At 34.9% G+C, this 26,823-nt stretch overlaps 1 protein-coding gene across 5 annotated transcripts in view; it reads left to right on the top strand.

The window, feature by feature from the left end:
• RSPO2 (R-spondin 2) overlaps positions 1–24,884 on the top strand; it is a 113,364-nt gene extending 88,480 nt beyond the window's left edge. For 4 of the 5 annotated variants that reach the window (XM_082752769.1, XM_082752768.1, XM_082752771.1 and 1 more), the window contains one exon: positions 22,189–24,884. In XM_082752769.1, the coding sequence (XP_082608895.1) occupies positions 22,189–22,298 (110 nt within the window). In that variant the 3' untranslated portion in view covers positions 22,299–24,884. Of the gene's footprint in view, positions 1–16,787; positions 16,914–22,188 lie in introns of those variants that run through there. The other variant, XM_082752772.1, reaches the window with a different exon arrangement.
• Positions 24,885–26,823: the final 1,939 nt, after the last annotated feature.

Raw genomic sequence — 26,823 nt, 5'->3', positions numbered from 1 at the left:
ATTGAGCTGATGAAACCACTACATAATAACAGTTTTCATATTTTAGTTAGTTTTCCAGTCTTTGTAGCTGTAGGGGAAAGTCTGGAAACACAGACACACCAAATATTTCAACACCAAAAATTAAGTAAAAAAAAAAAACAAAAAAACCAAAAAAAAACCCTGGAACTTAATTATTTAAAATCTAGTGGTTTTAAATCTTACTCATGATATTGAGGCTGACTCATGATTTTTGACTCATTGGGTTGTCAAGCTTGTACCTGACATCCAACCTAAAAAGGTGCCGGTTAAGTTTTCAGTGTTTGCCAAAATGCTGTTTCTCGTTTATATATTCGTATGAAAACTCTGATGTATTTCTGTATGAAAGCATTTGTCACATATTTTATGAAGAAGATAATGTTGCTGTGTAGGACTGTAGACTTGGCATATTTTCAAAGAGCTTGCTTTCATTGTATGCAAGTAAAACTTAGTCAGCAACAATAAATAAATAAATAAATAAAAAGCAAGTGTTATTGCTGAACGAAAATGTCAATGCAATAATCTAGCATGCTAATTTGAGAAGATTAGAAATTCATATTCTAGTTTAGGGTTTTAAAATGAGATAACATAATGAATTGTGTCTGAGCTAAATAGCTGGTAATTTACTTCCTTGCTTCCTGTCAGTAGTTTCATTTGTGTTGAATAGGTATAATTGTGTGTCCTCAAAGAGATTGCACTAAAACTGGGTATGAAATAGTCAGGTTTTCCAAATGCTTTATTAAGCACAGCAATTTCCTGCTACACATAAAAATACTTCAGTCTTTAGTTATATTTACATTCTGCTAGTACAAAGTAGCTATTTTAAAAATGTTTTATCTCATCTTCAAGTTTGATTTAAGTTATCCTATCACATTAGTGTACATACGGACATGGAGTTTAGCTGAGAAATTTAAAATAAAAAATAAAAATTTTAAAAGGCCAATGAACAGTAATGATGTTACCATACTACCAAGCATGTTGAAAGCAAGTGCCTTCCATAATAGTCTGGAGTAGTCACAAGGAGAAAACATGGGCGGTTTCAAGCCTAAAAAGTTTTACAGAAAATGAAGTGATAATAGTTACTGCTGTTCTCTGTATGATCCAGTAGTGATTTGCAGAAAAAATTGTTTACATTTGGCAGAAGTTAATACTAAACAAGCTCCATAATATCTCATTTTTGCTAGCAAACATACATATTTTTTCTTTAAGAAAGGAGCTAAAACATAGTGATTTTACACTTCTGAAGATAAGTGCAAGAGGTACTTTGGCTAGGATGGAATTTTCTGCCAAATTTAAAAATAATAATAATCAGATCTGGATCTCCCTTGCTTGAAGATGCTTATTACAGTCTATTTTTTATTATTATTTTTTATTTTTTTTAAGGAAAAATAGCAGGAAATTGAGCATTTAAACATGTATATAACATTAAGATTTGGAAACATTTTTGTTTGAGTTATTGTAGCTTAAGAGCCAACATTTATTATTCTGCTTTGATTTTTATAACTCTCAACACATTTGGCTAAGATATGAATACTTAGATTTTGCGTGCTTGTTTTTTTTCTAAACAGGTTTGTCATCTCTCATATTTTTCATTTATACCTAAAACTTATTTTATCCCCCCAAAATAACCCTCCACTTTAGAGAGACTGGGGCAATAAGTATTTATTTTTTATAATACTAATATTAGTTTGTGTGTGTGTGTGTGTTTGTGCTGGCTGCTATTTCTTAAATCAGGAGATGCTTGCAGCTAGAATAACTTAAATCTTTAGCTATTGTTTTTCTTTGTTTTTTAGTTATTTTAGTTATTAATTTAGTTATTGTTTTTCTCAGTTGCTGTTCAGGCCCTTGAAAATTCACCAGATATATTTGTTCAATAATAATTCTGTTATTAACAGGCCCTACTGAGTGCTGAGCACTTTTGAACACTTGCTACTAAAGCGTATCTTTTCAGAAGAGTGTGTTTTAACAGATACTTTGGCTTCTTTCAAAACGCTCTTCTAGATTCTAGTTGGACTTGCTATTCTGAATCCCTCAGGTGTGTGTGAAAATGTACATTTTAAAGTTAGCCTTTTTCTGTCTAAAGTAATGATATAAAAGTTGCTATGGGGTTTTTGCGGTCTTACATTTCTCCATACAAATATTCAGGATTGCAAACTGCTAGATTACAAGTAGTATTGTAGATGATGTTCTAATTATTATTATTATTTTTTTTTTCCAAAACAGTGAGCTAATTTATGAAATATTTATGTTGCGGTTGTACTTAGTCCAAATAGGGCAAAATTATCTGGTTGTCACATGTGCTGAACACTCTTCAAGGAGCCCTCCATGACTTTGTCTTAAGAATTGGATTCAAATCTGGCAAGAAAACTTTCTTTACACTATTCTTGGAATTGGTTGACATCAGTGAAAATTTGCTCACTTTGTTTTCAAGTATTATAAAACATATTTTTTACAAGGCTAAATCGAGCAGTGAAATAATAAAATGGATAGTGAGGGACAGATTTCTTTATTGTAGATAGTAGTGAACTGTGTATTATTTTTGAATAACGATAGCACACTATGTCTTTAAATACAGTCCTGATATTAACCCACATCCCTTCAATCCTAACCTACCATTTTGACATCAAGAATACTTACCTTCTATATTATTGTAAAAAGTCTTCAACATGAGTTAATTTATCTTAGCCTTAAAAAGAAAGGATAAACGTTTCACTAGGTGAAAAACATGTAGAATCTTTCCTTGAAGTCATGCCATAAGAACAATCATTCTTTCATTATTTTTTTTTTGAGCTTCCAGTACTGGTTAAAAGTAGGAATTGCAGAAGCATATGAAAATATTCAGATGGTGGTTAAGGGATTGTGTTTTGTTTTGTATGATTATATTGTTACTGTACTGTGTATAATTGTGTTACTTGATATGCAGATATTTTTCTAAATGTCAAGATGTGGCTAGTAAATAACATTAAAACTCTATCTCATGGTAAGAACAATAAATGAGTTTCAATGGAATAACACAGTTTTGGAGAGGAGACAGAGCTGTTGTGCACATTGTGCATTTTTCTTGGGAAATTTCTACTCTGCCCCTCCCCCTTCCCCCCCATCCCTTTTTCTCTTAGTTCTCTAAACATAACCACAACAAAATTCAATATATATATATATTTAAAGTCAGTTGAGAAAAAAATGTCTCTTAATACTTCATAATGACTCCATGCAAATCTTCTGCATAATTAGTCAGTTCTCTATTGAGCTAAGCCTTGGTATTCTTGTCTGATGGAGCTACACTGCACTCAGGATGCTTGTACAAAGACAGATTAGCTGTGCATGGTGCATGCTGCAAGTGACAGCTCCAGGTATATGTATCAAAGTGTAGGAGCTGCAACAAAAACTACATTTTTGAAGTTGCTGAGCTTAGTAGATGAACGTAATGATATTAGATTACTGTCCTCCTATGAAATAATTACAGTGTTTTTAAAAAAAGACAATAATATATTAGGTAATAATAGGTAATAATATATTAGGTAATAAATAGGTAATTCCTTCATCAGAGGGTGATTAAAAAACAACACTTAACATAAATTAACCCTAATTCCTCCATGCCATTCCCCCTGCCTTTAGTTGGGCCTAATGACTATCAGGCTCTTAGCACATTTCAGAATTATTTTGTAAGATCCTCAGTTCCTCTGCATGCATTCTTCTTTGTCTTTGACATGGTTCTATCTGTTTAATGACATCCCTCCTGCCTTTCCCAGTTTCCTTCTGCTCCCTTTAAAAAAAAAAATAAATATTTTTTAAATAACCAGTGTTATCCACTCTGTATGCCTCATTTATTTACTCATGCTAAAAAGCACTCCTACATTTTTGTGAGCTATCATTCATTTTGCATGAAATAAATTCATTTATGTAACTTGTCTAGGCAGGTTTTTTTTTTCTACATACAAAATAATTTTGATGTTTTGTGATGATACTGTTCTGTATTTAATAGATACTCTGAGTAATGTGTGGATATTTGTACAGCCTTTAAGTAAGAAATCCTGATCAGTGTGTATGTAGGCTAAGTTTGAATTCAAACTAATGTTTGAAGAAGACAGTAAGTAACAATTGTATTGTTTTCTGTCTTACAAGTGTGCCTTGAAGGTATATCATTTAGAGCACATGATGTTTTAGTTCAGCTGTAGATGTTGCCCTTATAAAAGACTTAAGTCTCAATGGAAAACTGCAGGCAATTTTAAAACATGTAGAGAGCTATCTAAAAAAAATACAATAAAAATGTAATTAGAGCTTATCTAACATACAGTAATTCAAGCAAAATATCTGCAGCTCATTTGGTTTATCTGAAGATCATTTTTTGTTACATCTGTGGATGCTCTGTCCTTACAACTGAGGTACTAAAACCATTTCTGTCTCTTTTCTTTTCTACAATCCTAAATCATCTGCTCTGTTGGCAATCTCTGACTCTCTACTACAATAATAATAAGAAATATCATTAGTGACTGTAGAACCTGAAAAGATCCTGTCTTGAAATGTCAATGTTAAAGCCTGAAATCTAATAGCAACTTGTATCTTGGTTTCTAAGACAGTCTATATTTTAATCTTCTCAAAATAACATTTACAACTGAAAGTTTGCAGTGTTGGTGGTTGTGGCAGGGTTGGCAGGAAGGTGCTGTGCTTAAAATTCTATTTTAATATATTTATTAAACCTACCATCATCTTCTTGGAGAAGATTCTCAATGCAAAAAGACCAGATGACTTGACTGAATTATATATAGCTGCACATCTGCAACAAACTCTTAAGATTTGCATTACTACAATAGCTGGATGAATAAGTGAGCATCAACACAGATGCTTTTCTCTTTTCTGACCCCATTTAAGCATCAGGAAAATAATTTTCTGTTTCCTTTCCCAATAATGAAAAAGTCCTTATTTCAGAATGTTGTCTGATATCAATTTATAAAAGAGGTAATCTTAAAAGTAGAGGTCTGCAAGAGAGAATAAAGTTTTGCAAAATATTCAGTCATTTTATCTGAAATTTGTGTCTCCACATGCTTTCATCTTTTGTAACCAACATTCAGGATAAGTTTTCAAAACTGTAAGTAATTGGAAGTCATAAGCAAAAGTATGCGATACTTTCTATGGATGTTAACCTAGGATAATTGAAATACAGATCACAAAATCACAGAATAGTTGAGGCTGGGAGGCACCTCTGGAGGCCACCTCCAAGCAGGGACACCCAGAACAGGATGCCCAGGACTGTGTCCAGAAGGTTTCTGAAGGTCTCCAAGGAGGACAACCCACAACCTCAGGGCAGTCTGTGCCAGGGCTCTGTCACACCTACAGTAAAGAAATACTTCCTGATGTTCAGATGGAGCCTCTTGTGTCCCAGTTTATGCACAGTGCCTTTTGTCCTGGCAATGGGCACCACTGATAAGAGTCTGTCTCCATCCTCTTTGCCCCTTCCTTTCAGGTATTTATAGAAATTGATGAGTTCTGAGCCTCCTCTTCTCCAGGCTGAGCAGTCCCAGCTCTCTCAGCCTTTCCTCCAGATGTTGTAAGCCTGATTCATAAATCATTTAAATTAGAGTTGCAGTGATTCACATGATATGAAGGTATAAGTTTTTCACTGACAGCCTCTGTACAAAATGAGTGATACTGTAGGTTGGTGTTGGTAAAAAGTTGGATTATGTCGATCATGTCCCTGTAATGTTTAGAATGGATCTGATGTGAATCATGGGGCTATGAAATAAGGTCTCCTGATTTTAACCTGGGAACACTGTTATGGTTAGCTTAACTCCACTCTTTACCCCTCTATCTTCTAGTCTTATTGGATACAGTGGTTTAGATTTTTCCTTATCATTTCCTCACAAGGGGTTGTCAAGAGGCAGGAGACCTTTTCTCCATTAACACCAGTGACAGGACCCGCGGGAACGGGGTTAAGCTGAGGCAGGGGAAATTTAGGCTGGACGTCAGGAGGGGGTTCTTCACAGAGAGGGTGGTTGCACACTGGAACAGGCTCCCCAGGGAAGTGGTCACTGCACCGAGCCTGTCTGAATTTAAGAAAAGATTGGACTGTGAACTTAGGCACATGGTCTGAACTTTTGGGTAGACCTGTGCGGTGTCAAGAGTTGGACTTGATGATCCTTAAGGGTCCCTTCCAACTCAGGATATTCTATGATTCTATGATTCTATTTCTGATCTGTCATGTCACATGCAGTACTTGTGAGATTTGCAGGTTCACTACGTCTTATGCTTTTCCCTTGTTAAAACTAGGTTTCATGCATTTTCAGTGTCATGCAAATTCTACTGTCCCTTCTGTGCAAAGGAAATTTGGCATGGTCTGTAATCAGCTGAAAAATTAGGAGCCTAAATGTCACAGATACATGATCTTAACCAGCTTTGCAGTGTGACAGTCATGAAGTGGCAAAGAAGATACTGAGCATCAGAAAGGCAGATATTTCAGCATTCACTTCCAACTATTCTACAAGAAAATGCATTCCCCAGCAAAAAACTGCTTGTAAGCCCATATGCTGAAAGTGACTCAGTGTGGCCATTTACACACCAGGCCTCACACATGATGGTGAAGTTTCTTGTGAAAGGTAGCACTTATTTTTGTCCGCTTATACAGATACTGACATATAAGTTTGGGGCCACTGCTGCAATAGTGGTTTTGGTAGATCTTTGTTTGACCCAGAGCAGCCACTTCCATGTTCTTGTGTTCTGATGCTACCAGCTGTTTGTCTCAGCCTGTAACATTATGAACCCATGTTTTTGAAGATTTAAGAAATTCAAGGGTCAGTCTTGCTCAAGACTTCTGGCCAGCATGGAGTGAACAAACTTCTTATATCTGATCTGTTTGAAAACTCAGTTGTGTTCCCAAGCAGAAATTCTTGCACGTAAGAAGAGAATAAGTCAGCTCTTCAAAAATGACTATATTTTCATTACCAAACAGTTGAAATGAAAATTCAGAATGGAATCACTTATCAAACAATATTTGATGAAATCAGACCAGTTAAGTTCTTCACTATGTAAATTATGGTTCAAAATCTATTGCCATCTAGAAAAAAAAAAAAAAAGAAAAAAAAAGTTGTTTTCCCACTTTGTAACATATTACACTGTTCATTGTTAGTTTTAGCTTCTGTTCTTGGCCTATTCATAGATCTGCAGCCCATTGCAGTGGTGCCTGTTAGAGCAGATACTGTGAAAGTATGGCCAGTTTTTTCTCTGATAAACGGTGTTTTCCAGGAATCTATACTAAAAAAAATCCCCATATTTGATGCTTGGCATGGAAAGCCTTGTTTCACAAGGATTTCAGTTGTATATTTATACAGATTTAAAAAAAAAAAAAAAAAAAAAGAATCTCATTTATTAAGTCAAAAATATTTTTAAATATTGTGTAAAGAGCATTGAATTGTATTTCTTGGAAAAGAACAATGTAATGGTCATTTAATATAAATAAACACATTTCCTAACAATTGCTTTGTTGCTCTTATATCACAGATGACTCTTAAACGTTTTTGTGTGGTTCTTCTCTTGGATAAACCCATGCAGAAACTGCTCGGTAGTTTAAAGTGGTTGAATTATTTTCAGTGTTACAAAATATACAAGTGACAAAGGTATTTTCTTTTAAAAACCAACTGTGTATGAATGAACCTTTAACTTTAAAAATAACTAATTTACCCAAATAACTTGTGGCATTGGTGCTAAATTTTAATGTTCATTTTAAAACTTAATTTTTTGTGTGGCATGATTATTGTATAGGTGGCAGGATTGCTGTGTTTAGTTAACCACATATATATAAGTGCATTCTGAAGGTTCATCATAGAGTATGAGTGTTAATCTCCTTTGTAATTCATAGCTTGCTAATGCACCAAAAACTTTTTTGAAGAGAAAATTTACACATCATAGGAACTAAGTTACTACTTAGTAGTAACTAAGTACTCCTAAGTCCTAAGTATTCACAAACAAAAAAATGTGTACATATGACAAATAAAATTAACAGAGAGTATTATTCTACCTAGGATGTTTCTATAGTTCTGTTAGAGGAAAACTATAATACTGACAATTTCTAACTAATAATTCATATAATTGTGGAAAATTGAATTCTCTGTGTAGACAGGCAAACCAGGGAGAAATACATACTTTTGTTACAAACATATATTTTTGACTGGATATTAGTACTTTATCTTTACCATTCAATTCTGGTCTGGGATAGTGCTATTATCTAAAGTTTATTTACACAAAAAATAACAACAACAGAAATTACATCAAAGCCAAATGTGTGTACAGCACTTTAAGGAGAATAAAGGATAGTGTTAAGGAGTCAGTTATCACTTGGCTACACAGAAGGAAATTATCATGATATTAAGCACAATAAGAAGGAGAATAAATTCCAACAGAATTTTGAAAAGAATTTCCTGAAGTCAGCAAAGGAGAATTTTAAAATGTTGTCTTCCAGTCTTATTTAAAGAGAAGGAAAGTGGCATAAATGGTAGATTAATTGTCTCATTAAATAAAATAAACAGTTGAGTGGATGTTTGTAACTAATTTAATAAGTATGTCACACCCTAAAATGATCCAGTTGTCACCCACTATTAATCTTATAGGACAGTTTACATCAACACATGGAACAAATTGTAATGAAGACACTGGCCAAGAAATGAGTATTTGCTAACATGATGAAATAATTAGCATTCAGTAGAGATCAACTATACTTCAATGTGCGAAGCTGATAATCACTTAACTGAGCTTGATTCAAATAAATACTTCCTTCCAGCATTTGAAACAGTGTCAGCCCAGGCTGAATATGCAGTCAAAGTATGCACTCAGATGTCTGCCTTTAGATCCATATATTGCAGTCTGGGGGCTTATCACAACTGCGTCCCAAATCAGAAATGTAAAAGTTGTTGCCTGAAAAACAAATACTAATCTGAAGTTAGTCAAGAGTTTTAAAGTGTTAAGGTTTCTTTCATCATCTCTTGATATTCTGCAAAAAATGTACAGAAAGGAATGTACCATTTCTGGGAGGATTACTATTTGGCATGAGTCAGAAATGTGCCTGGGAAGCTGCTGGTATTTCAGGACAGCGTTCAAAACTGTACTACTTGTGTCTGGCCACCAGCTTAGCAAGGACTGTGGTTTGTCCTGCTGTACCAGCTGTAGTGTTCAGGATGGGCTCTCTATTATTGGTGGAAATACCGCTGGTCCACAGAGAACTGTTAGCATCAGGGATTTGTTTTCTAAGTTTGAAATGAATAGATCTCGAACAATTTCAGTTATGCAATATCTATAACCTAACACTGTCACAGAATAATGAAGCCAATGAAGCATCTGTCAGAAGCACACCCAACGTATCCATGAGAGTGTGATGATGTGGAACAGGAATAGCATATACACTGATATTTTCATATGGTTAATTAAACCCATAGACTCATTCTGTACATACTAAGGTTTTATTGGTATTAGAATAAAGAATTTCTTTTTGGAAGAAAAATAACTGATAATTACTTCTCTCTGTGCTTCTAATCAACAGCCTTTGATGTACATCTGTTTTTTTAAGTACATCTGTAACTTCCAGTCAGGAAAAGCCTTTTATGGCAAGTGGCCTTTAAGCTACATGCTGTGTTTATTTCATATATTCGTTTTCCGTTTCATCTAAAAAAGCATCCACACTTTTTTTTTTTTTTTTCCAGCTTTATCAGTGAATACATATTTTAAATATTTTATGCAGAAAAAAAACACCCTTCAGTATTTATTTTAGTTTAGAATTATTTTAAACTGATGGAGGAGATATAGTTCTGTCTTTCTTGCAGATGTAAATCAGAATATGAAAAGAACCTAATTTGTCCACTCCATATGTATTATTAGACACCACATTATACTGCTTCTTATCATTCAGCCAAGGCTGAATCCAGCTGCTGTGTATATGAGGGGGGAAGACAGCCCCCTGTGGTGCTGAGAGCATCTGCAGCAACAGGCTGTCAACAGAGGTGCTGCAGACCATTCATTCCCCTAACAAATCCATGTCTGTAACCTCTGGGTAAGAAAAAAATGGATATGTTCAAACTTGGGGCTTTTATAGATCTATAAAGTTTTCTTATCTTTACCACAGTAAAATTAAACCACATGCTGGCTGGATGTCAAGGAGAAAGTTATGATGGCCTTAATATGGTATTATACAGCATTGCTGTTTGTTTCAGTCAATCCTATTTAAAAATTAAAATAAAAATTCTGTTTATAATAGTGAATAATGATCCAGGATAAATCTAAAGACAAAATAATTTATTTGCTTTGTAAAGTAGTCCCATTCAAATACAATTAATTTTCATGTAGTTAAATATAATGCTATACTGGAAGATCAAATGGATCCTGCAGGAATGCATACCTGCAGGATGAGGAATTGCATATACATACAAAAAAAATGTTTCTTAGAAGAAATATTGAGTCTACTACAACGTTGTGAGGAAAAAAAAAAAAAAAACAAAGAAAAAAACCCATGCGTTTCTTGGCTCTGTAATGATGTAATATGAAAAAGCACAGTAAATCAGTTCTAGCCTATACATGAGCAGAACTGAAACATCTGCTCAGAGAAACATTATTTATAAAAGTGACTGAAAAACTGAACCAGAGATGAGTCACAAACTTTTTTTTTTTTTTTTTTTTTGAGGGCTACAAAATAACTTTAATGTTATAAACACAAAAACACACTTTTCAAAAAAGATGATGATATATAGTGCATAAAGAGAAAAAGTCCGACCTTGAAAGGTATAATGAGAAATAATAGCTGGATATTAAAATTTAAGTTAGGAATTGGGTGCATATTTCTAACTGGAATGATTAACTGCTGGAAAAATTACCAGAGGAAGTGGTGGATCCTTTGTTTCCTTCAGATCTATACCGGATGCCTTTCTCCAATAAGTTATTAACATCAACAGCATAAGAGAGCAATATATGATTGCTCATATTTATGTAAGAAATCTCAGTAGACTTTCTCTTGAAGCTGCTTCTCACATGCAATTAGCACATCTTCTTTAGTTTTAAGGGATAAACCGTGTTTTTAATCACATTAATATAAAGAATGGGCATTCTTAAAGAAACATGCAATGTCTAATTTTCTTATCTAGGTATTTATTATTTCATCTGCAGACTTTGTAAAGATATACAGGTTTGAGACAGTCTTGATGTAGTGAACTTCAAGTAAGAACTGCTTCTGTTGATCTCAAGGCAAACAAGATACCTGAAGTTGCTAAGTCTAGTAATAAGCCTAGAGTAATTTGATTATTTGGCTTACTATGCAGAACCCAGTCAGCAGATTTGATGTTCCTAACTTAATTATAAAGCATTCTCTGAACGAAGAGCAAACTTAAAAAAAAAAACAAACAACAAAAAAACACACAACAACAACGTTTTATTATTATTTTTTCCAATACTGCTATAGTCAACAAAGCTATTTCTAAAATTGTGACAATGGTTTGATGATACTTGTGCACAAACAAAAGTTTTAGCAAGATACAGTGCCATATTGGATATTATACCTATTTATTTTCTGTCAATGGCTGTGCAGTATCAATTTTAACATCTGTGAAAAACTGATGTGTGGCTATTGGGAAATAAATAGGATTAAGGCAGAAAAGTGCCCTTTTACAAGCTTCAGATAGTGAATAACCCTTCTGTATCTATATGATGTAGAAGTAACTGGTTGCAACATAAATACACCTAGCATGCTTATGAATGTTAGCAGACTCCATGTGCGCAGTAAGTCCAAGAGCCCTCATAGGCTGTCATGGAAAAGTGCTAATGTTTAAGCAGGAGGCTCCCTGGCCATGGAATTAGGTCTTTAATGTCCCTTCTAACCCAAACCATTCTGTGATTCTAAGCTGGGAAGAGAGCTACTGAAATACATTTAGGGATAAAGACATATACATAAGAACATCTCTTAAATCCAGATTGCCCTTGACTCAAAGATAGTGACTACATCAGTAGCAGTTAATTAAATGTGCTGGGGGCTGCTTTGTCACCAGCATCAACAGACAAGGATCCACATCTTCATTGCTCTGCTTAGAGCTCCCCAACCAGGGACATGCCTACAGGAGCATGGTCCTGGCCTGTGCTGTTTCCTGAGACATCTCCTAAAGGGGCAGGGGAAGGTGCTGGCTGCCCAGCCAAAACACAACAGACAGCTGAGGTACAGTGCTTGGGGATATTCTCTGATACAGTTTGATGACGACCTGGCCCCTACACGGGAAGGATGGGGAACAAGCTGCTGTGAGGGAGGTGAAAGCAGGAAGAAGGGTAACTCCCCCTTTTCAGTGGCTGCCTGAATTTATAGTAGATTAAACGATTACAGAGTTACAGCTTCAGAAGAATTATCTGTATCTGCCTTGATAAATAACTGCAGAGAAGTCTTTCCCACTTGCTTCGGGTGGTGGTGGTGGGGGGGTGCTGAATCCTTGAAAGGTCAGTAACTGGATATGCAATAACCTTGGAAACTTTCAGCAATTTACTCTCCCAGGTAGAAAGGCAGTAAATCCCACGGGACCCCTTGACAGACTTAAAGTGAATGCTGTGGAGAAGTCTATGGCCACAGTATACAGGTGAAGGGAGGTCCTGAAAGCTAAATTTAGATCATTAGGTATAGAGAGTGTGTTATGGTGCACCAGCACAGGGAATGTACTGGAAAAGATAAGCTCATACAGAAGACCAGTCTTCTGTAACTAGACAAAACTGAGACAAAAACTAGACAAAAACTGAGACTGATCCCATCATGACCATAGTACAGATAGTGGAAACTATAAAGGATAGAGTGAAGTTCTAGTTGCAGATCTAGTGAAGAAAACAAGTGAAAGTATTTCCTCTTTCTGCACCAGAAAAATGTCTGAGGAGAAGGGGAAAGTGTACACATTGCATACTGGTATAGCTAAGGAGAAACAGAGACCAACCTGACTAAAGTCAGGAAGGCAGCCTTAATATCTTGTTTCAGCCCCTTCTCAAGTATAAACCAAATGAGCATATGTGAGCAACTCAGGTTTAACAGCTGATCTAGTACACTGCTCTTGATGAGCATATATAGGTAATGATTTTACATCATATGATTAGAAATAATATATAAAAAACCAATAGGTTTTCAGTTGCAATTCATCAGGGGTCCTCCTGTTTGACAGTAGTTTATTCAGTAGTCAGGTGTGCAGTGTAGCCTCTCTTCTTACTAAGTCTTGGAAAGATCATCTTTGATATTCTGCTTAAAGAGAAGCAGAATATACAGTTGAAACTATTATCTGAGCTGTAGTTATGGAACAAAATTGTTCCTGTATTCAGTTCTGGGTCAGAATCCTTAAAGGGAAATAAAAAGATAAACCCTTCAGAACTAAATAATATAGAGCATATATAATATAATATAATATAATATAATATAATATAATATAATATAATATAATATAATATAATATAATAATATAAATATTTACACTGTATAATATATTATTATCGTATATATTATATAATTATATATAATAGATAATATATAATATATATTATATTATATAGAACATATAGAACTAAATAATATAGAACAAAAATATCTAGATAAATAAGTAAATAATAAATTCAGCTTTCCAGTGTAGTCTCTCTCTGTAAGAGACCTTTGGTGGAACTTTTAGTACAATGGATGGAACATTCCTTGATGCAATTTCTAATATGAAATTAAATCTTGCAGGTGCCACAAATAAATGTTATATCAAGAAAAAATGTTTTATATTGACTATAAGAAGAGATAAAAAAATGAATTAAAGTGGGCAGAAAATAATAATAATAAAAAAGAATATTTTGAAGAAGTACCGACAAAAGAGTTTTAAGTCACATTAAACATAGAAGTTCAAACCCAGTTAGAGTTTTCAGTTCTAACTGTTGCCTATATACATAAAGTATATTTACATATGAATGCAAATTCTTGACTGGGTATATGTATATTTTTATTATTATTATTTTGAAATTTATATTGAATTGTGAAAGGAAGAAACAAAAAATACTTCCACTGGAAATATTTTGCTTGGCTGTGCTTTTAAAGCATCTGATCTGACATGGTGCTGACTGAGATAAGGTTGGTGAGTAACCTATTTGCCACTAATGTCCAGAACTTTTGAATTCTGAGCTAAATCCACTTTAGATTATCATTTTGACTGCATTGGATAACGACATATTTTCACATAACTGTGGCTAAATGGGGTACAATACCCAATGTTTGAACATCTATAATACTCAGTTAAGCTTAGGTCTTCTATCAGAGTTTTTTTGTGAGTTTCCATGTAACCTTTTTTTTTTTTTGCTAGTTTTCCGCTTCCCACAGTGTGCTTCTTTTTGCTTTTTCTGAGTGTGTATGTGTGTAGTCCTAATTTTTATGTTCTATCAGTTTTATTTTTCTAGGCAGAGTAAATGTGTATACTTCTGCAAAGAAAAATGAATGTTATTTGATGGAAGTGGAAACCATTTTTCAGTTAATATCTCACTGCCATCTACTGTGCATGTTTTAAAACTGCACCGTGGAGAAAGCTGTGTTTCAGCAATGTAAGACTACTCTTAGTCAATTTGCTCTGAAGTTGAGGAAAACTCCTCAGAGCTCTTAGTAGACTGTGACATATAAATTCCATTCTTTGTGTAGGAATCTGTCTCTTAATTAGATGACAAAGTCTGATGATACTCAATATTGTCTAGAAGGAAAGAACATCAGATTTTGCTTAAGTAGTTTTCATTCAGGGCAGATGAAAAGTAGATACATACTTTTGGGAGGAAAAGAGTATCTCACTTTGCTTATTCTTGCCCTAAATAATAAAACCATTCACTTCTTAGTGGATATTTTGACATAAAAAGAGCTAGTGGGATTGAGATACAGAAATCTACAGATTTTTTATTTTTATTTTTTTAAGTCAAGAAATTATTATGTTCTTCTTTTAAATGATCTTTCATCTCTGTCTGGCAACATACAAACACCAGTCATATGCAATGTTGTGTGTAGGATGGGATATAATCATTTACCCTAAATTATGAAATTATTAAGTTGAAAATAAGATGTCAGAATTATGACTGCCAGGAAGTGAATAAGATATCACACAAGTTAGCTCTGCATTACCAATGCTTTCGTACCAGTTTATGTAGAAATTACAAACTCTATTCAAGGCAGAAATTTCCCTGGTTTTCATCAGGAAAGCTCAGATCAAACAGACAAGAATGAGTAAAAATCATCTAACTGTGCCTTTTACATAAGGGAACTCATTTTCTTAGTCTATTATTGTAATAGCTTTATTAGTTTCAATAGACTACAAATATTTATAACTTACATCATTAACTATTAGTATTGCATGAAAAAGTAAAAAATAAGACCATTAAGTTTGCAAAATCAAGCACTTAGAAGCTGAAGAAATGCCTTCATTTCCTCCTTCATATTGGTTACGTTACAGCATAATTAGATTTTTTTTTCTTCTATTTTTACTCAGTAATTGTTCTGAGGCCTAGTTTGCTCAACATTATTCAACCCTTAGAACATTAAATAATTCATGACTTTTCTAAGGTGTTCATTGTTATCATACTTCAATGCTTTGCAAATATTAACCCATGTTTATAAAATGTGATATTTTGGGATTAGAAATGGTGGCATAGACAGATTATGTACTTTATGTGATCATAACATCCTTTCTGTTATCTTCTGAGGCAAATGTGTTTATGTAAGAGTTCAAGCAACAACAGAAATTCAACCAGGAGAATGAGGCACTGGTTTCTGACACTTGCCCCCTTCTGTCCCATCTCCTCAACCCATTTGCCTTTTTTTTTTTTTTTTTTTTTTTTTTTGTCCAGTGCCACCATCCAAGTCCCAATCTCTTTCACTCCCTACCCAAAATGGCTATTTATTTTGGCTGATATTTATTTTGGCTGACCTCCCCCTAGTCATATTTTTTCCGTAGAACACACTGAGCATAGACAATTTAAGCCAAAATTTGATAATGTTAAAAAATAACTTCAGACCAAATTCTTATTAGGAAAGCTGTCATTAACTCCGTAACAGGTAATAAGAGTAGTGATGCCCATGATGTAAGGTTTACTATGCTACTAAAGTTCGTTGTGTTCTCTTTGTCTTCCTGTGAACCACTTGTCAGAGTTGGTCTGTAAATCATCCTTTAGCCACACTTTAAGCTTGAATTAGTAGCAGTGGGGATTTTCTTTTCTCTTTTACTGAATGTGTAAGATTTCTTAAAAATTAGTATATTTTTCTGGCACTCTGGCACTTTTTTTTCTCTCTCTCTATATTTTTTTTCCTATTGGAGAATAATTTCTGGACTGAATCCTTTGTTGTTGTTGTTGTTGATTTGAGTATTATAACTTTTCTAGCTCACCCTGCAGAGGAGATGCTGCCACACTCAGGATCTTAATTAGAACTACATCTGTAGGAGAATGTTTTACAAGTATGTAACATTTGGCTCCTAAAATGCCAAATGAAATGGAAGAAAAGGTCAAAATGTGCATTTAATGAGGTATGCTATTATTCCAGGACAACACTGTGCAGTGCAAATTCTGCATATGAAAGTAATAGAAAGGACATTTTAAAGTCCCATCATTCTGTAGTCATCAATGGAAGAGGAAAATGTTTTAAATAAAGAAGGAAGTATTAGGCATTTTGATCTCTCTGTAATGAAATAATTTTTATGTGAGTACACTGAAAATTTGTGAAGGAATTACACTGTGAAGTAAAGATGCAGATTTTTTATTTATTTATTTTATTTTGTTAAATGTTTTAGATTGAAATCCTTACTGCCCTCATGTGGATGAAAACGCATTTCATTTTCTCTGTCTGCTGAAACTAGAAGTGGACATGTTTCATTAGAAGAACTGTACGTACAACAGTATTTACACAGCAAATGAAGGACAATTTGGCCACTGAACTGATGCTGATGTCTGATGCCTCAAGCAGTATGGCTAGGAGTCTGTAAATATATCTGCTTCGTTTAATTCTGAAGAATCAGGTGTGCCATGAGTGCTAAGAATCTGCCCCCCAAATTCTGTCTGGAGAAAGCCACTTTTGCAGCTGACAGAAGCTGATGAAGGCTCTTTCTGAACCAAGTAATGTGTATCCTGAATTGACCAGAAGGGTCTGTCCAGAAGGTACATGCAGTATTTCCAAATCCCTTTGAGCTCAGGGTAGGAGACAAGCCAGGGAACTGAGCACGCATCTCTAATATAGCAACATGCATCTGCTTTAGGAGCAATGATAATAAAGTGGTACGAAAGCAACAACATAAAAAGAAAAAATGTACTTCACATACTGACAAAGCTGACAAAGTTACTCACAGCTATTACTCTATGGTGTATAGACAATTGCCGTGTATATTGGCATACTTTTTTTTTTTTTTTTTTTTTTTTTCAAGAATTGATGTTGGAATTACAATGTTACCTAGATGTTATTATACCTTTGCCTGTATATTATTATACCATTAGAAATTGTGTTACATTATTATCTAACAATAACATTTCATTGCACAGCATATTAGTTGACCATACACCTGCCATAAACAAGTAGTCCAAAAAAAGTTTAATGAATAACACTGTAAAGATACAGATGATTGTGATAATATACTTTGTAGAAAAAGAAAAAAAAAAGAAAAAAGAATTAGTCATTAGTCATTTACAAAGCAAACAGCAAAACCTAATTTTATGACATTGAAATAAAGGATTTGATTGATTGTCTTTGCCAGTCTTGCTTTTGTGCAGAACTGTGAGATACAGAATGATAGATAAGCTTTTTAAGGATTTTATTTTCTAAATAACTGAACACCAAATCTAACTATATTTCTGCTCTTTCTTAGGCCATAAACATATTTCAGTGTCTACACATAACTGTACAAAGTATTGAACATGTTTCTCTAAATTATGTTCTGAGCTGACTCAGATAATAAAAATGGAGGTGCTCTTTTTTTAGGGAGTTTGAGATAAAAAATGCTTTTCAAAGCATTAAAAAAAAAGTTAGTTACCTTGTTAGCATGCAAGGGAAAAGTCAGTTGAAATAGAAACAGGAATACAGTAACTGAACAGCCCGTGTTCAGATATCCTGCTCTTTGATTGAATTATTTGTATTTTCTCCCACCGCTGTTCACACCAAGGTCTTTCAAGGATATGTTGTCTGCAGTAATAAAATAAAGATTGAAAATCAGATCTGATGTGGAGGCCTGTGACTTAGAAAGGGGAAACAAAGCTCACAGCTATCTGCCAGCTGACAGGTGGGCGAGTTATCTCTGGAGACGATGCGTTGTCACTTAAAGAGCATTGCTGGCTGCAGATCCCATGTGCTGCGCTCAATGATCTGCTCTCTGGGGCTCTGTTTCTGATAAGGAGGGTTTTATAGGCTATGTGGACCAGGATTACTATCTTTATTGTCACTCTGTGTCCTGTACAGTAATGCTGTAACCTGCTATTGATGGGAGAGAGCTGGAACCAGTCTGGGAGGAAACGCTGGGCTGAGTAACAGGCTGTGGAAGAGCCTGATGTGAGGCCTCAGTGCCTCCTAGGATGTGTGGAGGGGGACTGTAGGGTTTTTCCCTTTCTAGCAACCCTATTTTTACACAATCTGGGCTGTATAGTTTTCAGCAGTTATTACAAATAGCTTTGTCACTCTTACTCAAATGGGTGGCTTGCTTTTCTTGATGATAGTGGAGGCTTTTGCAGAGCAAGGCTAGTCCAACTTTTTTATCCACCCTGTTCCCTCTGAGGGCTGGCAATCCACACAGTAGAAGTAAAACCTGTTCTTATGTTCTCCCTCCCTCCCCCCCCACCCACTTTCTCTTCAGACAACTTGCCCCAAGCCAGGATTTTCCTTCTGTGTGCAATGATAAGTTCTGGACTAAAATAAACCACTGCTAATACCACAGAATCACGGAATCACAGAATTTCTAGGTTGGAAGAGACCTCAAGATTCTTTTCAACATGGAATGGGTTGTCCAGGGAAGTGGTGGTCTCCATCCCTGGAGAAAATAGGTAGATGTGACACTAAGAGACATGGGTTAGTGATGGGACTTGCTACGTAATGTTGGACTAGATGATCTTGGAGGTCTTCTCCAACCTAGATGATTCTGTGTTTCCATGATAACAGCCTAAGCAAACCTAAGAACAGCAGAGCCCCAAGGGAGAAAGGGCCTTGGAGTCAGGGCTTTTGCTCTCAAGATCAGGGAGCATGGCAAGACACAGAGGAGGAGGCCACACAAGTGTCACTGTAGACAAGGTCCACCACCCTGGAACGTCTTCTGGAGTGGAGGGAGCTGCTGCCATGCTTGCTTCTGGTACCCAGGGAAAGTCTCCTCAGATGGCCATCCTCACCCTGTGGCCCTGCTGTTGGGGAGCCTGGAAAGTCTGTCTCTCAGATCTTCTCTGGGGATCTTTCTGTATTGTGTTCTTCAAAAGAAGCCTATAGCAAGAATTTGGAAGTTACTTCTGTTGACTGTGCTTTTGCTGATAAAATCAGGACTGTAATTGAAGTCTGAATTTAATAAAAGTTTTCATGCATTGGGACCTCAGCAACATAGTCTTTATAGTCACTGCTTTTCTGCTAATCTCTAATCTCTATTGTATCATGGTAGCAATACGGGAGCTGATGTTTAACCAAGGAAAACTGTTCATATTCAATTTTCTGGTTAAAATGACAGTTGCCATTTGGGACTGTGTTAGCATTGCCGATCATCTGGATATTGTTTGTGTAGTTTAGTATTGTCCTAAAAATAATAAAACTTATTATGTACAACACAGCACTTGAAATTTAGTGAGCAAACAAAGGTGTCAATAACATGAGAGCAAGTTATGAGGCATGCAGGGCTCTGTGGTACTGCCTTTCCACAGGTTTCTACTCCAGGGCATGTGTAAAAGAAGGTGAGTTGCCTTCTCCATGCAGGCAGCCAGATGGCTGATGCTCTCAAATCATCATTATGATTTGACACTTACAGGAGCTATTTTGTAAGGCTTAAACATACACACCAAGCAGGCTGTGTGTCTTTTTACCTGTGCATGTCAGACTTTTCAGAGGTAAAATAATAGAAACTGTTACTACCTGAAACTTGCAGTAAGCTCTTGCTTTAGTTTTCAGGAGGACATTGTAGAGAAAATTAGATGTGGCACTGACTGGAAATTATATTTCTTTTTACTGAACATTCTGTACAGTGCAAAACTTCACAATGTGAGATCACTGTGCAAACTGTACAGCAAAACTCTGGTAAAATTCTGTCGGTCTTCTGACTGGATTGCCACTTGTTTCAGTTCGATTTTTCGCTCATCTGCTGCTGCCTTAACAATATTTCAAAGACTCAGGTGAAAAAGAAAAAGTGTCTTTAAAATGCAATACAGAATGCAGTGTTCAACTATATATTCATCCCAGTTCTGATGCCCTGCAATAAACCAGCTAATAGAATGACAAAACAAAATTGTGATATGGAAATTTGTGTAATCAAAACCATGTTGTTGTAATGCCCCTTAGCGTCAAGTATTACTTCTCTCTGACCTCATTAGGTGTGCCTAGTCATTAGATACAGTGTTACTAAAGAGTTTTAACTTAAAAGCAGCTTTGATTAATGATTGGTTGGACTGAAGTTTTACTTTGTAGGATTAACTAGATTTAAAAATGGCAAAATGCCATAGTAGTATTAATACCAGACTTTAACGAGAAGCAGAAGTAAACTCCAAGGACCCTTGCGATTTTAATATGGGCTAAACTCATGTTCTCATTACCTTAATGTCCTGTCCTGTTTTAAAAGGCAGTATTGTAATAATTCCTAAAGAATAGTAACATAGGCGGCAGATTAGGAGATTACAAATATGTAATCTCAAATATATATCTTCCTATGTGTTTAATGATTTATTTATTTATTTTTTTAATGATTTTGGAATCAGATTCATTCAGCCTTGTTATCAAATAGAGAAAAAATGTTTCATACTGGTTTGGGCCTTTATTCTTTTAGTTAAAAAACAATGTGGAAGTAAGTCAAAGTCATACTAGCAAATATTTCTCCCAATTAATAATGTGCTGTCATTGTAGTAAAAAAGAATAAATAATCCTCACATTTTTGTGTTATCAGCTATTTGAAATTTCTTTTTTGTTTTCTTACATTTGTTTACTTTTCTTGAAAGTTTAGGGTTGGCACCTCTAGAGATTAATGTCATTTTTTCTCCATTGATCACATATTTCAGTGTATCATACTGCCAAGAAAAAACAGACCACTCTCACTCAAGACAAAATTTAGTCATCTCCTTAAATCCTACTAAAGTTTATAGAATTTAAACATATATAGGTAACACAAAGCTGAATTAAGATCTGTCTATTTATTTTTATTTTTATTTTTATTTTTATTTTTATTTTTATTTTTATTTTTATTTTTATTTTTATTTTCCCATGGGATCTTTGCTAAATTAGTCAAAGGGCACTGATTTATTATTAGAGGTGAACAGCAAAAAAATCTTTCTAATTTCAGGAACTCTGAGAATGTCTGAGAATTCTTCCTGTATTGATCCTGATTTCATCATTTTGGTTATTTTTCAGTGAACTTTCAGTAACAGAAAGTGTGTAATGAATTTTGTGTTTCAGCACAATAATGTGCTGTGAGAATTAGGCAGAGTGTGCTAATCATCAATAATAGCAGTTCTTTACAGAGGTGGCATTCCTTCTGCCAAAGCATGTAAGACTATGTCCAGCCAAATACTTGGGCTGCAATGCCTAATTTCTCATGTAAATCAGGGATATATTGGACTTGACTTAAATAGGATTACTCACTCAAGCAAATTTACGCAAGGGTCTAAGGCACGTATCCAGCTTTTAGTGAGTTAGAGTCTACGTACTTGTTTGGCTCTGGGCCCTAGGCACTTGCATAACATTGCTTGCATGAATTATCCCATTAAACTGAGACCCACATAAACATTATTACTCATACCAGCAAAACTGTGCATGTGGACAAGTGCTGACAGTTGGGGATCCTGCTGCCTCTTGTACTGTATTGAAAAGTTCTGTTTTCACTGATGATCAAAGCTTATTAACCAAGCATTACATCTGCAGTCTCCATCAGTAATTTCTGTGCCACTGAGTTCTTTGACTACATTTTAATATTGCCTTGTATTCTTTACTTAATTGACTCATTGATATTTTTTTCTATTTATTTATTTATTTTTTAGGAAGAAGGGCAACAAAAACAAAGGAGAAAAAAAAGAAGAAAAAGAATTTGATGGAGAGGGCTCAGAAGCAGCACAGCATCTTTTTAGCTACAGATAAAACAAGCCAGTAAAGACTTGATTTTTTTTTTTAATATATTTTTGCAAAGTGCACAAAAGCTGCTATACGCTCCTGCCCATGGATGCACTACAATTCAGCTGCTTTAACAGTATTGGTGGCAAATAACTTGTGAAAAGAAGCCCACAAGCTTGTTTGTTTTATTTATATATTTTTTATTTTATTTTTTCGTCTTATTTTTGACCTGAAGACTTCAAGGTCAGGAGCGCACTGAGTTGAATCAGTGGAAGTGGTGCTGAAGTGTGTCAAAGATTTTGTACTGAGTGCTTGGTCAACATGTTGACACTGAATGGAAGCAGGAAAGAAACCTATGTATACCTATGTATCACCATTAGGCGGACTTGTGCATATTTAAATAAAAAAAAAAAAGGAAGTCTTGGAGGTGTAGGTACTATTGCATTTATGGCCTTTTTCCCCTATATTTGTACATTTCAAGATTCAATGGGTATGACTTACCTACTTAGTGTTAATGTGCATTGTTCTCAGCACCTGCTACATTGAAACAGTTGTATAATAAAACTGCTTTAAAACAATATACCACAGGAATTACTGCTTAGAGTTATGGATATGCAACAGACCCTATGTGTACATATTATGCTGTCTACATATAAATGAACATATTTACTGTACATCTATGCATTTTTATGTATAATACTTTATACAGGTTTAAAGTTATGTCCAATTGGTTCTAGTAATATACTTTAAAATAACCCGGTAATTGTTTACTTTTTACTATGTTTTAAGTATCTTTTCATATTTCTCAGTAGTTCCAAACTGGATTTTTTTTTTCTCATTTGTAAAGCACATTCAGATGGCTAAACTACCTTGTACTGGCCCTCATAGTGGACAGTGGAGTGTCAGCTCTGAAGTATACTTACCAGACTAGTGAAAGAAAAGTTTTTTCTGCTATTCTGTACTCCTATCTCATCCCCTGTGTATTTTATCTAAGAAGAAGAAGGGTAAATTTTTAAGATGAAGCATAATGATGATAGATGTTTTGAGTATCAGGAAAGAAAGTTTACAGAAGTTCTTGGTATCTAAGATTGTATGTGTAGTTTCTCAAATATGATGCACAATGATTTATTTCTGTTAGTCCTGATCCAGTCAGATACAACAGTTGAACACCTGAGTACAGAGAATCAAAAGAAAAACACTGTAAGAGCAGTCATTCAAAAGTATATCAAGCACCAGTCAATATTCCAGAATTTCCAGTTACTTGTAGGTTTAGAAAATTTAATCTGCATCTGGGTTGGGGACAGGGGGGCAGGGGTATGTCTTTGTAGGAAGTTAAAATGGCTCAGGATGTCTAATTTGGTAGTCCTGCATTATTGGGCTTGTATTTGAGGAGATCTTTTAATATCTGCTTGGAAAAGCCCACACTAAAATTACTGTCATTTATGCTGTCAGTTAGAGAATTTATTCTAGTTCTAGGACTAAACCTTGCATCGCTACCTACACAAACCAAGGTGTGGTGTTAAAATTATTTATATTGAAGTTGTGATAGGTCCGTCTAACATGTTTATCCTAACAAAAGGTTACTTCCTTTCACATAAAATCTAGGAATCTGTTGTTTCTATCCCCCACTCACTTCAACTCACTTCTGAGATAGGATAATACTGAATGTACTGGATGCGCTGCTCGTATAGGATCCACTGAGAGCCATTGCTCCATAGTGTCAGCTGTGGCAGTTAGCAAACTACTGAAGGAGTCCATCTCTCCCAGGCATGGATATTTGGCCTTATTAACATAAAAAGAAATGATTGTCTAGATCCCATCCCTCCCAAGGATTGCCATCTGGCTCAGTTAATGTCAGAATGATTCTCCTCAACTCTTTTGTTGGTTTTACAGTAGGTAAGTGGGTCCTCTACAACTGCTTGCCCAAAAAGGGGGAGCAGAGGGGAAGGTGCTGTCTGAATGCTCTCTCACTGTGATCAAGTCCATAAAACTTCTGTCTGACCTGGCTTAAATTGTACTTGCGTTACTGCACATGTGAAGTCCCAGTGCTCTCCAACAAAGAAAAAGGTAAAAGAGACCACAGAACCCTACAAATCTCTCTTTGAGATATACTTTAGAAAAATCCCACAAATCTTATTTTTAGTTTTATGGGTTGTATGCTTTATGAATAAACTAGGGAAATAAAGCACCTATGAGCACAAATATATTCATACTTACAACACGTATTACTAAAAAATGTGCAGAATTTAGACACTTACAAACATTCCATGAAACTGCTTGTGGACTTCCACTTAACCATGAGGTTTTCCCCTTTCATTTAAAATATGCTCATATTTACCTAGAACATAATAATGTTAAGGACAGTAAGATTGTTCTGATCCTGGGCTGCTATTTTGGACTTTAAATGCTCACTTTAAAATAAAAATAATAATAAAAAATAATAACAATAATAGAAAAGGACAATAAGAATTGTAGCTGCCTTTTTGCTTACTGGTTATCAAATTTGGCTGTAAGTGCCGTGAATACCTGCGTACCATCCTTCTAGTAGTGGTTACAAATACTGTATTAGGCATGTCATGGAAAGAATGCTACAATATACAATAAAATGTTGTCACAAGCTTCTGACTAAAATATTTTTGGTACTTTTTAATTCAAGGAGTGTATTCCTTCGAAATAGCATGCAGACAGAATAATTGGAGAAGGTATGTGAATGCAGATTTCCTCACACTGGAGTGGAAAATATGGAGATTTTTCCAAACAGATTTGTTTTTGTTGATATTTACAACATGTTTGAAAAGGATACAGGCACTATATATTAGAAATACATTGATTTTTTTTTTCCTATTCATCCTCATGTTTGGATTTTCCTTGAGAGTATAGACACAGGAAACTCATCTCTAAGTAACAAGTGCTCTCATGTGTAGTTTCTTCTTTGACCTAGACATCTATTTTTATCTTGGTTTTGCACAGTAGATTCTATAAAAGCACTCATAGTATTTGGGATGTCATAAGATCATACTTCTCTTGAAGCTGGCAAGGACCTTGATAGACCATCTGATCCCAGTCCCTACTTGAAAGAGGGCTAACCTCAAATTTATTCAGGTATGTCTGAGGTGGAGGATTTCACAACCTTTTTAGTCCCTGTTTCAGTGTTTGACCACCTTCACAGGGAAGTTTTCTCCTTTTGTCCAATAAGAATTTTGTCGTCATGATTTCTGTCTGTCATCCTGAACTCAGTCTCCTCTCTAAACCCTGTTCAGGCAGCTGAAGACTGCAGCTAGATTTTCCTCTAGCATCTTCTTCAGGCTAAATAACCACAGATTACATTTTTTCCTTTTCAGAACTGTCACTACTTTTTGAATCCAGTTGTTTCTTTAAATACTGGAAGGATTTGGAGCTGTGGAGCTTCTGTCTTCACATTGTTTGTATGTCTCTACTTTAAACATTAACTATTGGAAATTTGTTTAAAACTAGGAAAGATTCAAATTAGCCGGACAAAACTTCCCATGTTATATTCATTTGTTAACAAAAAAATGTTTCATTGAGATGATGTCCAAATAATTCATTTTCCAAAACATACATTCTTTTATTCAGTTTTCTCAGAAGAGAGAATTTCATAGCCTCACCCTCCTTTTAGGACTTCTGTATCCTCTGTATGCCCTGCATTCTCCTAGCCTTCTAGTAAAAATACACGTCAACATTTAAAGCAATTATTTTGTGGCTGGCTGGTCTTTAATGCATCTCAGCTGTTCTTGCTAGTGATATAGTGATAAATTATTACTACATTTTTCTTTCCTTATTGCTGGGTTAAAAAAAAAAAAAAAGTTGTGCTCCACATTATGTTAATGCAAACCTTCCATATTATTCCATATTACAAATGTCAGTATTAGGAAATTTTTCTCTGACACTATATACTATATATACTATACTATATATATATATGTACTATATATATATATATATAAAGATACACATGATATTAATATCTATAGAACATATGAGATGTGTCTTCTCTTAGTAATATGAGTTTATAGTGCAGAACAGAAATAAATATGTTAGATTTTCATTTGAGTCAGCTAAAAACAAAACAAAAATACATGAAACATCATGTTAACTTTGTTTCTTTTTTGATTAAAAAAAAATCTTAATTGAAAGGTTCTAAATTGAGAAGACTTTTGCAAGCAGACTAAGACCAAAATTAATGTTTCAATTTTCTTATGTTTATGAAATAGCATATAGAATAAAACTAACTGGATACTACCTGCAAAAGTGCCATGATTTTTTAAAAACATGGGTGATGCTACTGATTACTGATGCTACCACTCAGCAGATGGTATAAGAGCCTTTTGAATTCAAAATGCACATCTCTTTCCCTTCACCAACAAAATGTACTCGTCTCTTGACACTACTAGTTCACTTCCACTTCTGATGGTGTAAGCCAGTATGAATTCCAGTAAAGTTTAGACTGATGTTATTTTGGACTGACACCAACAAGAACAAAATGTACCCTTCTCACAATGTAACCCACAAACCACTATCAGCTTTCTGTTTAGTTCTTCACTGAA

The sequence above is a fragment of the Aythya marila genome (assembly GCF_965140915.1).
Source record: "Aythya marila genome assembly, chromosome: 2".
In the NCBI taxonomy this organism is placed as follows: domain Eukaryota; kingdom Metazoa; phylum Chordata; class Aves; order Anseriformes; family Anatidae; genus Aythya; species Aythya marila.
Note: the sequence above shows the minus strand (reverse complement) of the source record. Positions and strands in the feature narration are given on the sequence as shown.